The sequence below is a fragment of the Mauremys mutica genome, chromosome 7 (assembly GCF_020497125.1).
Source record: "Mauremys mutica isolate MM-2020 ecotype Southern chromosome 7, ASM2049712v1, whole genome shotgun sequence".
Classification (NCBI taxonomy): domain Eukaryota; kingdom Metazoa; phylum Chordata; order Testudines; family Geoemydidae; genus Mauremys; species Mauremys mutica.
Window position 1 is genome coordinate 46077331 of NC_059078.1, and position 12930 is coordinate 46090260.

The 12930-nt window shown below is 48.8% G+C and overlaps 1 protein-coding gene across 1 annotated transcript in view; it reads left to right on the forward strand.

Annotated features, from left to right (window-relative positions):
* Positions 1-489: 489 nt before the first annotated feature.
* LOC123375210 (high mobility group protein HMGI-C-like) overlaps positions 490-12930 on the forward strand; it is a 29530-nt gene continuing 17089 nt past the window's right edge. The window contains exons 1-2 of the mRNA XM_045025958.1: positions 490-582; positions 9078-9161. Of these exons, the coding sequence (XP_044881893.1) occupies positions 490-582; positions 9078-9161 (177 nt within the window). The remainder of the gene's footprint in view (positions 583-9077; positions 9162-12930) is intronic.

Genomic DNA, 12930 nt, shown 5'->3' on the forward strand with positions numbered 1-12930 from the left:
CAAAGGCTACCCCATCCTACTGGGAACAGTAACGCTGATACAGCACCTGTCATCCAAAGGAGCTAAATGTTCTACAGTCCCTGAGCTGAATCTACCTTGCTGCTGTCGCTGTCCATATGATATCCATTGCATGAATCATTAGAGAACTTCTGCCTTAAGGGCTAACACCCGCACCACATTCACCTCCTAAAAATAAATAGCAGCGCAAGGCTTTCATGTCAGAGTAGAGGGTGGGGAGAACAAATAACTGTTCACAAAATGTTCTTGTGCTTCTAGAAGGCAGCTGTGTCCTCAGACCCTCCTCATGAGCAGGCATGGTGACATGCTGTTGTGCCTGACTCTATCTTCACTTCAGTCCCTGCAGGTGGAGACAGGGTCTGCTTGCAACAGAAGAGAAAGAGAGCGAGGAGGTGAGATTTTCCCAGCATCAGCTGCCCATGGAAAAATAGCCTGTCAGGCCATCATCTGGAAGACGTGGCAAGGGGCACCATGAGCAGCAATGAGAAGCAAATAGACCCTGACTCATCCCCTCTGCCTGAGCCACCAAAGAGGAAGAGGGGAAGACCAAAGAAGCAGCCACAGGTGAGTGCCCAAGGCCTTAAGAAGACAATGGAGAATGCTGTGTTGTTAGACTAATAAGTACCATGCTGCTCAAGAAAGGGACGGCATGGTACACTACATGTTATCTGCCACCAATGGCAAGTACCTAGGTGTCTCAACCATGTCTCCTAATTGGCAGCCCACACCCACCTGGGCCATGGAGCCTCATCAGGAGAGTTAATCACTGCCCTATTCTAGCTCTCAAGAGAGCTGGATGCAATTTTTTTGGTGAATAGTTTATTCACTGAACAATGCAAATTGGGGTCGACTGAAATTATTTGCAAATCAGGTTGAATATGGTGAATCGTTGTGGCCGCGGAAAAAGGGAAGGAACTTCCAGACAAATTGAAATGTTTTGTTTTTAAAAAGAGTTTAAACAAAATATTTAGACTCTTTGTTTCAAAATTCAGCTATCTTTACTAAAAAAACACACAAAAGGGTGAAAAACATTTGAAAATGAAATGATGTGTTTCATTTCAGATGGAACAAAATATTTATTTGACTCAAAACTAATTTCAGGGTGGATTTTTTTGGTTCACCCACTGAACTGAAAAATCGGTTATTCCCCAGGCTCTACTACTGTTTTGCTTCTGTGTGGGTAACTTGGGGATGCATCACAGCTGGAATGAACAAAATTTTGTCCTATATAGATATACAGTGTACTCACGTTCGTATGCCTACAAAATCAAATACATGTATTTGTGTTTATATATGCACCAATATATAGATAGAGTGCAGATAAATTAATAAATATATGCATCAGCATATGCACCTCCATGTAATGAAACGTGTGTAAAGCAACACACAGACATACCCACTGTGATGAAGTGGAGGATTTTCTTAGTGTTTTGCCTGAATACTGTGTGGGTCTTAGTTTCCCCGTGTGCTGTGTGTTTAATGAGGTGGTGGGAGAGGGAGTTTGTTGTTACAGAGGACCAGGTGTGGCCTCGCCTAGCAGCCAGAACCCCAGACAATTGCCTAGATATGGGGGACCCTAGCAACTGGTGACCTGGTGACCAGGAGGCCCACCCCAGCTTGGCAGTCAGCCAGTTCTGGCCAGTGGGAGGACAAAGGGCAGAGGAGAGAGGACCCCAGTGACCTGACCAGCCAGATCCAGCCAGTGGGAACAAAATACAGAAGAGAGAGGGCCCAGAAGACATGTTTACCTGGGACCAAAGACAAAGGACAGGGGAGGAGCTGTTGCAGGAGATGATATAGGATGACTAGCTGGAAGGAGGGGGCTTCTGGACTGGGGAGAGAAAGCAGCCAGAACCCACCTGGATGCAGAAGAGACCGAGATGTATTGTGCTGAGGTTAGCTAGGCCCAAGGGCCTAGAGAGTTTCCTATGCTGGGTTCAGATGCTCAATAAACCCTTCTGCTTTACGCTGGCTGAGAGTCACTCCAGTCTAGAGATCAGGGCTGCATCATTCCCTCTGAGAGTGGAGGCCCTGGGGGTCCAGAGAGAGTGGACTCCCAGAGGGGGCACACGGTGAGAGACAGGTGTGCTGAAGGTTCAGAGAAGTGCAGTTCCAGGAGGCAGAGGGGCCTACGGCTTAAGCCCTGAGAGAGAGAGTGGACCCCTGAGAAGGGCTGTCACATGGAATGGGGTTCCTCCCAGGAACTGTATGGAGCCGAGAGATAGCATGCGTCCTGTGAGTCTGTGACACCCACATATGCTAAGGCATCCTTCTGGCTATGCACACACCTATATGTAGGCTTGGAAGGATTAGATTTTTATTTAATGTCAGTAAATATTGATTTCACCCTACGCACACAAGTCAATGAAAAAATATTTCCATCGATGATCTTTGAAATTTACAGATAGGCAAAGTAAGAAAAATGCTGCTCAAGAACTTATTAGTGTTTGACTTAAGGATATTTACTTGGTATAGTTTGCCATGCAATTTGTGTTTGAATGGTTATAAAGCTTTAACTTTTTGAATCTCAACATTGATGGTCATTAAATAATTATGGTCGGACCCCCCATTATTTCCCATGACTATGAAAATTTAAATCAATTAAAAAATTCTTAAAACCCATAATTTTGTGCAACTGTGAAAATTTAAAATCTATACAAATAGAAAAAATGCTTAAAAATAAACCTTGATATAGCCATCAAAATTACATATACAAAAAGAATTCTACCAAGCCTACATATATGCAGCCTGTGCCCCCACCTCACCAGCTGTATACTCTGCTAAGCTCATAGTGTGCTCTCAGAATAACCCTGATGAAGCAGATACAGAGAAATATTAATCCATGCAACCCTCCAAAAATAGGAGTGTCTCAGGTATAACGGACAAATCAAAGGTAAAATGTGGTGCAGCACCATTATGAAATTGAAAGTCACTTTGAGTGCACAAGTTAAGAATAGGACCCTCAGTATGTTCAGATAGTGAGTAAGGTTCCAGAACATTGACAACTGAGAACATGGAACTGTAATCAACACATGCCTTCTGATACTATCTTCATTGTCTTTATTTGTGTCATGTTCCTATGGGTCACTTTCCTGATAGCTCTTGTATTTATTTTCCTTTGTCCCCTTCCTTCTCCTTTAAAAAAAAAAGTCCTTGTCATGGCTGGATAAACTTATCATCCCTCATTTGTAAGCCCTGTCTACAAACTGATATTATACTTAGGCATGAATGAGACACATTTTTTTTTTAAGACACGGTGAATTCTGGAGAGAGATGTTAGTGAGTCAGGCCACAGGGGCAGGACTTCAGTTTCACATACACAAACAATGAAATTCTTGAAAAGGATTGTTTTAAGTTGATGACTGAGCTGACACATTGTGAATTCCCTATAGCTATCTCTGTAGGCGGGTGGCTCCTAGAAGACTCAGAATGAGATACGTATAGATCAGGGGTTGGCAACCTTTCAGAAGTGCTGTGCCGAGTCTTCAACTCCACCAGAGAGGTCCTTTGGGGCCATCTGCCTGTCCCAAGTCAGGGTAAAGGAGGAGGGTTGGGCGTGGGGCTAGCAACTCCATCCCGTAAAAAAATCAGCTTGCTACAGAAACGCCAACAATAGAGTTAACAGAGACTTTTAGCCTGGAAAAAGAAGGGTCTTCAACTCGAAGATGCATGACGCTGGGTGGTGAAAGCCGCAAGGAAGCCACTAAGCCGATCACCCTTCTTACAACCAGGAGGATTACCATCGGCACATGGAACGTGAGAACCATGTACGAGTCAGGAAAGACGGCGCAGGTTGCAGCAGAGATGAGGAGCAACAACCTGACCCTACTAGGCATTAGCGAGACAAGATGGATGCAAGCTGGACAGAGACGACTGTTGACAGGAGAGCTGTTGCTGTATTCAGGACATGAAGAGAGCGACACACCCCACACACAGGGAGTAGGCTTCATGTTGTCCAAGCACGCACAGAGAGCACTGATTGGTTGGGAGGCACATGGTCCCAGGATCATCACAGCATCCTTCAGAACTAAAATGAAGAGGATTAAGATGAATGTTGTTCAGTGCTACGCTCCAACCAATGACAGTGAAGAGGAGGACAAAGACTACTTTTACAACAGACTCCAGAAAATATTAGAGACTCTCCCAGACAAAGACATTACCATCCTTATGGGAGACTTTAATGCCAAAATTGGACCTGATAACACAGGATACGAACAAGTCATGGGGACCCACGCTCTGGGAGAGATGAGTGAGAATGGAGAGAGATTTGTGGATCTGTGTGCACTTAACAACCTGGTCATAGGAGGCAGCATCTTTCCTCACAAGCGGATCCACAAGAGTACCTGGGTATCGCCAGCAGGCACGACAGAAAACCAGATCGACCATGTCTGCATTAGCAAGAAGTTCAGAAGATCCTTGCAGGACGTTAGAGTTAGAAGAGGAGCAGACGTGGCGTCCGACCATCACTTAGTGGTGGCCAGATTGAAGCTGAAGCTGAAGAAGAACTGGATAGACACGTCAGACAGAAGAGCGAAGTACAATGTCAGCCTTCTGAAGGACCATAAGACCAAGGAAGATTTTGGACTGACGCTGAAGAATAAGTTTTCAGTACTACAGGATCGGTCTGAGGAAGAGGAAGACACTGTACTCAACAGATGGCAGAAAGTGAGAGAGTCACTTAGGTCAGCATGCCAGGAAGTGCTTGGAATTAAGAAACACCAGCAGAAAGAGTGGATCACAACAGAGACCTTGACTAAGATAGAAGACAGAAAGAAGAAGAAGGCAGCAGTCAACAACAGCAGGACTAGAGCAGCAAAGGGCAAAGCTCAAAAAGAGTATGCTGAAGCCCACAGAGCAGTGAAAAGGAATATTAGGAAGGATAAGAGAGATTATGTGGATGGACTGGCAGCAGAAGCAGAGCAGGCAGCATACAGCGGTAACATGAAACAGCTGTATGATACTACCAAGCGACTGTCTGGAAAGTTCAGCAAACCAGAACGTCCCGTTAAAGACAAGCAGGGAAAGTCTATAACAGGAATAGAACAACAGATGAACAGATGGGCAGAGCACTTTGAGGAACTCCTGAACAGACCAGCACCACCTAATCCACCAGACATCGACCCAGCCAACGAGGACCTCCCAATCAATTGCGATAAACCAACCAGAGACGAGATCAGAAAAGCCATCACCATGATGAAGAACAGGAAGGCGGCTGGACCTGACGATATTCCAGCAGAGGCCCTGAAAGCAGACCTGGATGCTTCAGTGGAAATGCTGTACCCCCTCTTTGAGAAGATATGGGAAGAAGAAGTGATTCCGGCTGACTGGAAAGAGGGATACCTCATCAAAATCCCCAAGAAAGGAGACCTCAGCAACTGTGCCAACTATAGAGGAATCACACTTCTGTCGGTGCCAGGGAAGGTCTTCAACCGAGTCCTCTTAGAGAGAATGAAGGATGCCGTCGATCCACAGCTACGAGATGAACAGGCAGGTTTCCGGCAGAACAGATCATGCACGGACCAGATAGCAACGCTCCGCATTATAGTCGAGCAGTCTATGGAGTGGAACTCCTCGTTGTACATCAACTTTGTTGATTATGAGAAAGCGTTCGATAGCGTGGATCGAGAGACCCTCTGGAAGCTCCTTTGGCACTATGGCATCCCAGCAAAGGTGGTCAACTTGATCAAGAACTCATACGATGGCATACACTGTAGAGTGATCCATGGAGGGCAGCTCACAAACAGCTTCCAGGTGCGAACCGGAGTCAGACAAGGTTGTTTGTTGTCACCACTTCTCTTTCTCCTAGTCATAGATTGGATTATGAAGACATCCACTTACGAGCGTAGGAATGGAATCCAGTGGACGTTGTGGACCCAGCTTGATGACCTGGACTTTGCCGATGACCTTGCACTCCTTTCGCACAGTAAACAGCAGATGCAAGAGAAGACCAACGTAGTGGCAGCCACGTCATCACAGGTTGGCCTCAACATCCACAAGGACAAGACCAAGATCCTTAGGATCAATTCCATCAGCAACGACCCAGTCACACTGAATGGACGCCCCCTGGAAGAAGTGCAGTCCTTCACCTACCTAGGTAGTATCATCGACCAACAGGGTGGTACAGATGCAGACATCAAAGTAAGGATTGGTAAGGCAAGAGCAGCCTTCTTACAGCTCAAGAACATCTGGAGCTCCAGAGAGCTGTCTTTGGCAATAAAGATTCGACTGTTCAACTCCAATGTGAAATCAGTCCTACTGTATGGAGCTGAAACCTGGAGGACAACCAAAACAACCACCAGGAAGATCCAGACCTTCATTAATAGCTGCCTCAGAAGGATTCTCCAGATCCGCTGGCCAGACACCATCAGTAACATCCACCTCTTGGAGAGGACCCGTCAACTCCCAGCAGAGGAAGAAATTAGAAGGAGAAGGTGGGGCTGGATAGGACATACACTACGCAAGCAGCCAACCAACATCACCAGACAGGCACTGCGGTGGAACCCCCAAGGCAAGCGGAAAAGAGGCCGTCCAAGAAATACCTGGCAACGCGACCTTCAGGCTGATAGCAAAAAAATGGGCTATACCTGGAACCAGCTAGAGCGAATGGCCCAGGATAGAAGACTCTGGAGATCTGTGGTTGGTGGCCCATACCCAGATTGGGGTGACGGGCATGAGTGAGTGAGTGAGTGCCGAGTCTTCATTTATTCACTTTAATTTAAGGTTTCGCGTGCCAGTAATACAGTTTAACGTTTTTAGAAGGTCTCTTTCTATAAGTCTATAATATATAACAAAACTATTGTTGTATGTAAAGTAAATAAAGTTTTAAAAATGTTTAAGAAGCTTCATTTAAAATTAAATTAAAATGCAGAGCCCACCGTACCGGTGGCCAGGACCCGGGCAGTGTGAGTGCCACTGAAAATCAGCTCATGTGCCGCCTTCAGCACGTGTGCCATAGGTTGCCTACCCCTGCTATAGATCCTTTCATTTCTTGTTCATGGCGGTTCCAACTGAGATCAGGTCAGGAGTGATGGAAAGCCAGTAGCACCTAGTGGCCGTTTGGTAGCTTTTGTGAAATGAGTCTGAGGCCTAAATCCACTTCTTAGTGGACCATAACATCATCATGCATCATATTACATAGCTGAATTGCTTTCTCTCCATAGAGGTCGGTCTTTCAGGGCAGGACCAAGGCATATTAGTAGGGAGGGGAAGAGAGAGCTTGTACAGCTTCTGACCTATGGATAAACAGAGGACTTCTGCCTCCTGGGCTTTCAACATAACACATCTCTCACTCTCCTCATTTACAAACTTAAAACAAAGAACTCTGCTTGTTTTTACTTTTTTCCATCAGTTTAAATAAGGAACCCACAGAATGTGAGCCAATGTGCATATGCCAATTCATATAGGTTTGCTTTATGCCACCAAATACTTTTTCTCCCTTCTTCCTTTTCTATGCTTTGTGATGGAGCAAGGCCGGATGGCTACAGGAAAGTACTCAGGAACAGGTATGTTAGCCCCAGGCTAAGCAAATCCCTAGTACCATGGGAACCAAAATGGCAGTTGCTCCAGGGTAATTAAGGCACCTGGGGCCAATTAAGAACTTTCTAGAAGGCACTGAAGAGAGCTACATTGATTGGAGCACCTGCAGCCAATCAGGGCAGGCTAATCAGGGCACCTGGTATAAAAAGGGGAGCTCACTCCAGTCAAGGAGAAGGAGCCAGAGGAAGGAAGGGTGTATGAGGAGCTGGGAGCCAGAGACACAAGGAACTAAGAACTGAGAGGGTGTACTACTGGAGGATTGAGGAAACACCATACAATCAAGCAGTATCAGACACCAGGAGGATCCTATGGTGAGGATAAGAAAGGTGTTTGAAGGAGGCTATGGGGAAGTAGCCCAGGGAGCTGTAGCGGTCAAGCAGCGGTTACAAGTAGCACTATAGAGACTGCTGCAATTCACAGGGCCCTGGGCTGGAACCCGGAGTAGAGGGCGGGCCTGGGTTCCCCCCAAGCCTCGCTACTCCTAATCAGACATAGGAGGAGGTGATCCAGACTGTGGGTTTTATCCAAGGGGAAGACCACTGAGGGGAGGAAATCCGCCAATAAGCGCAGGACCTACTAGAGGAGAGGAGGAACTTTGCCACAGCTTCTATAAAGCTTTATTCTCCTGTGGGTACTGATCCATTGAAAGCAAGATTCCTTCTGAGTCAGCACTGAATAGGTGGCACTGTGCTGCTTAGATACCCCGTCTTTCAGAGGTGATATAAAATCAAGGGCTTCCTAACCACTTGTGGTCCTTTGGTACTTTCAGCAAGAGTTGAGGTGTTAACTATGGTGTGTTGGAAAAATTCCAGTTCAGGTAATTACTTGCTGAACTCCCTCGGCGGATTAAATTGGAGCAGGTGTTCTTTGCTCACTGTCCTGCACTGTTCTGTAGTGCTGCTGTGTTCCATACCCAGCAGCGGCTGCATTTTGGCCCTAGAACGTGCAATTCCTTGCAGCCGGTATAATCTGTATACTTTCCTAGGAACTTTTAGGGGTTACATCAGGAGTTCTATCATGTTTTCACAGGGGGTCCACAACGGACACCTCCTATTCCCAGGGGCATAACACCCCTTTAGCAATTATTAGCACAGAAAGTATGTATCTATCTTGGGAATGTCTCTGACTCCCATTGCTGTAGTATCGGAGCGCCTCACAACCACCTTGTGAGGTAGGATGGGGAACTGGGGCACAGAGAGACTGTGTCTTGCCCAAGGCCAGTGGTAGAGCAGGGAATTGAACCCCTGTGGTCAGGTCCTAGGCTAACACCTCACCACTGGGCCCTCCTTCCTCTCTGGATAATGTATGTTCTGCAAATGTACTTTAGCTGTCTTCTGATGCAGTTTAGCCATCAGAAACAAGGAGCAGAGCCAGTGCCATGTGACTAGCAAGTGTGTTGGGTGCCACTCTTGGTCCACAGGCCACAGCAGGAAATACACTGAGCTACATACTTGGAAGTTATCGTTTGACTGCTAGGTGTTCGGAGTGTCAGAGTAACAGTTACCCTCTTTTTGTCCAAGCAGGAGCTTCTGGGACCTTTGCCCCTAAAGAAACCACGAGGAAGGCCAAAAGGAAGCAAAAAACGGAGTGCCAGCGGCGGGCAGACGGTAAGAGACCGTGGCACATGCTCAGCTTATGGGAGGATGCAGAGCTCACTGGCAAGCAAACCCTCCTGTCCTCCAAGCTTTTGCTGGGGGACCACGAGAGAGGCCCCCTCTCATTTACAGACAGGCAGTTTGTGTCGTGTCCTTTTAAAGTTTCGTTTAAGTCTTTAAGCCCTGACAAACTTTACACTCCTCTCCCACTCAGGGCCGCCCAGAGAGGGGGGCAAGTGGGGCAATTTGCCCCAGGCCCTGGGCCCCCCAGGGGCCCCCAGGAGAGTTTTTCGGGGGCCCTGGAGCGGGGTCCTTCACTTGCTCCGGAGGCCCCGGAAAACTCTCATGAGGCCTGGGTCCCCGGAGCTTCTTCCGCTCCGAGTCTTCGGCGGCGGGGGGTCCTTCCGCTCCGGGGCGGAAGGACCCCCTGGTGCTGAATTACTGCCGAAGCGGGACCCGCCGCCGAAGTGCAGCCCAGTCTTCGGCGGTAATTCAGCAGCGGGGGGTCCTTCCATTCCGGGACCCACCGCCGAAGGGCCCCAAAGACCTGCGGCGGGGACCCCCCACTGCCGAATTAGCACCGAAGACCAGGCTGCACTTCAGCAGCGGGTCCCTCTTCGGCGGTAATTCAGTGGCGGGGGGGCCCCCGGCGGGGGTCTTTGGGGCACTTCGGAGGCGGGTCCCGGAGCGGAAGGACCCCCCGCTGCCAAATTACCCCAAGCCCCTGGAATCCTCTGGGCAGCCCTGCTCCCACTGTTACAATTACATCATCACCCTCTGTCCTCTGTCTGCCACCACTGATTGTCCTCTATCATCTGCTGCTGCCTAGTCACCTTCATTCTTCTCCCTCATTATCAGCCCTGCCTAGTCCTCTTTGCAGTCATCCTAAGCCTTTTCACACTAAGCCTCTGGCACCTAAAGGGCTGCCTCCTTCTCTTCTTTGTCCTGCTCATCATCCTAGTCATCGTCAGCCTCAGCATCATGTTCCTCCTCATTCTAATTGTCCTCCTAGGCCTGGTCTACACTAGGACTTTAATTCGAATTTAGCAGCGTTAATTCGAACTAACCGCTCAACCGTCCACACCAGGAAGCCATTTAATTCGAACTAGAGGGCTCTTTAGTTCGAATTTGGTACTCCACCCCGACAGGTGGAGTAACGCTAAGTTCGACATGGCTAGCTCGAATTAGGCTAGGTGTGGATGCAAATCGAACTTAGTAGCTCCGGGAGCTATCCCACAGTGCACCACTCTGTTGACGCTCTGGACAGCAGTCGGAGCTTGGATTCTCTGACCAGCCACACAGGAAATGACCCGGGAAAATTTGAATTCATTTTCCTGTCTGGGCACTTTGAATCTGACGTCCTGGCTGGACATCGGGGCGAGCTCCGCAGCACCTGCAACGATGCAGAGCTCTCCAGCAGAGGAGTCCGGCCAATCCAAGAATAGAAAGAGGTCCCCAGCATGGACTGACCGGGAAGTCATGGATCTGATCGGTGTGTGGGGCGAGGAGTCTGTGCTGTTGGAGCTGCGCTCCAGCAAGCGGAATGCAAAGACCTTCGAGAAGGTCTCCAAAGCAATGATAGAGAAAGGATACAGCAGGGATGCAATGCAGTGCTGCGTGAAAATCAAGGACCTGAGACAAGGCTACCAAAAAGTCAGAGCGGCAAACGGACGCTCCGGAGCCCTGGCCCAGACATGCCGCTTCTACGAGGCACTGCATGCCATTCTAGGTGGGTCTGCCACCACTGCCCCACCAGTGACCGTTGACTCAGTGGATGGCATAGTGAACCTGGACAGTTCCTCCTCGATGTTCGCCGATGTGGAAGATGAGGAAGGGTCTGTGGCGGACGGCGCAGGCAACAGCCAACACAATACCGCTTTCCCTGACAGCCAGGATCTCTTCATCACCCTCACAGAGATCCCCTACTAACCCTCCCCGGCCGTTAACCCGGACTCTGAATCAGGGGAAGGATCAGGCGGTAAGTGCTCTAAACATGTAAACATTTATTTTTTATAAAACAGGTATAAAAAATAGAAATACTATATATAAAATTTTCAATGAAAAACTATATGAAAAGTAGGTCCACACATATAGGGATTGAACAATAATCCTCCAGGGACAATTCAAGAAAGGTCTCATTTAGGTCCTCGAAAAGCCTCCGCAGGAGGTTCCTGGGGAGAGGTGCCTTGTTGGGTGCTCCGTGGAAGCACACTCTTCCGCGCCAGGACATCCTTATGTAGATGGGAATCATCGCCTCCACAAGCATGGCCGCATATGGTCCTGGTCTCTGCAGGGCTTCCCTTAGCATCCGCTCTTTGTGACTCCGAGGGACCCGCATCAGGGTGATCTCGTTCATGAAATGCTGCATCTAATTAGGGCAATTAGTGTATTGTTACTGTTGTGAATGGTTGACTTTTACTTTGCATAACAATGACCCTCGCTTAACAGCCACGTGTTGCAGGCCACATAGGAAAAGCATACATTGATCTTTCCCGTGCACTGGCGGGAGTGGCTGGAAAAGGGTCAGAGTATATGATTTCCAGATTGCCTTTAGCGGGAGGGCACAGCTATCCATTAACTGATAAGCAGAATGTACTGTAAGGCTTACCAGGACTGTCTGCTAGACGGATTCAGCTGTCTCTCCCCACTTGTCCGCTCTCCTGTGCAATGCCGCAGCCAATGAGAGCGTATTCCGAAATCTCAAACTTGTCCTGAGATCTCGTGAGACTTGTTGCCCTGTATGGTCTTGTTCAGAGAAACTGACTAGACTGTGTTCACTGTTCGCAAACATGTATCTGTTCAAGGAAATCAGTTACTTTTCCCATCACACAGCTTCGGCTCTTTCCCGGACTGCCCCGGCATCCTCCTCGCAGAGGCTGGCGCAGATTAGGCGGCGAAAGAAAAAGACTAGGGACGAGATGTTCGCGGAACTGATGGCTTGCTCCAGAGCTGAGGCGGCAGAGCAGAGACAGTGGAGGGAGACCCTATGTCAACAGCATCGCACACACATCGAACGGGAGGACAGGTGGCGGCAGGAAGACCAGCAGGCGACTCAAACGCTGCTTGGGCTAATGAGGGAGCAAACGGACACGCTCCGGCGCCTTGTTGATGTTCTGCAGGACCGCAGGCAGGAGGACAGAGCCCCCCTGCAGTGTATCTGCAACCGCCCTCCCCCGCCAAGAAGTCCTGCCCCCCCCCTCACCGAAAAGTACAAGACGGCGGGGCGGTAGGGGCCGTGAGAACTGTCACTGCACCACTGCATAGCGCTAATGTACCACACACCTCTCACGCTATAAATTTGTAGAAGTGCTTCCCTTACAGGCTCACCCAGTCCCAAATCCAAGTTTCATCCCCCCAGTGTGTATTAGATTATTAAAAGCTGTTTGCTGTTATTCACTGTTTTGGTCACGTCTTTCGTGTCAGAGGATTTTTTTGTGTATGGGGTGGGGGGGAGGGGATTTATAATTGCACGGTATAGCCTACATTACCAGGGTACAGACTTGGGGGCATGATCAACTGCAGGGCACACACACACTGCAGTCAGTAGGCACCAGGGTCACTCTGTGTGGTGTATGCTGCCCCGGGTCATTCTGTGATGTGTATGCTTGTCCAGGGTCCTAGCGCCTGCCACCCCCTTAATGTTAAGGCACGCTGCCCTTACCATGCACTTCCACCGTAGCAACGAGCCTCTCCGCTGCCCTGAGCCCCAACAAGAGCCCTCATCCACGGACAGATACTCACCCTTCCCCCACACCCCTCACCCCTTCCTACGCCCAAACCC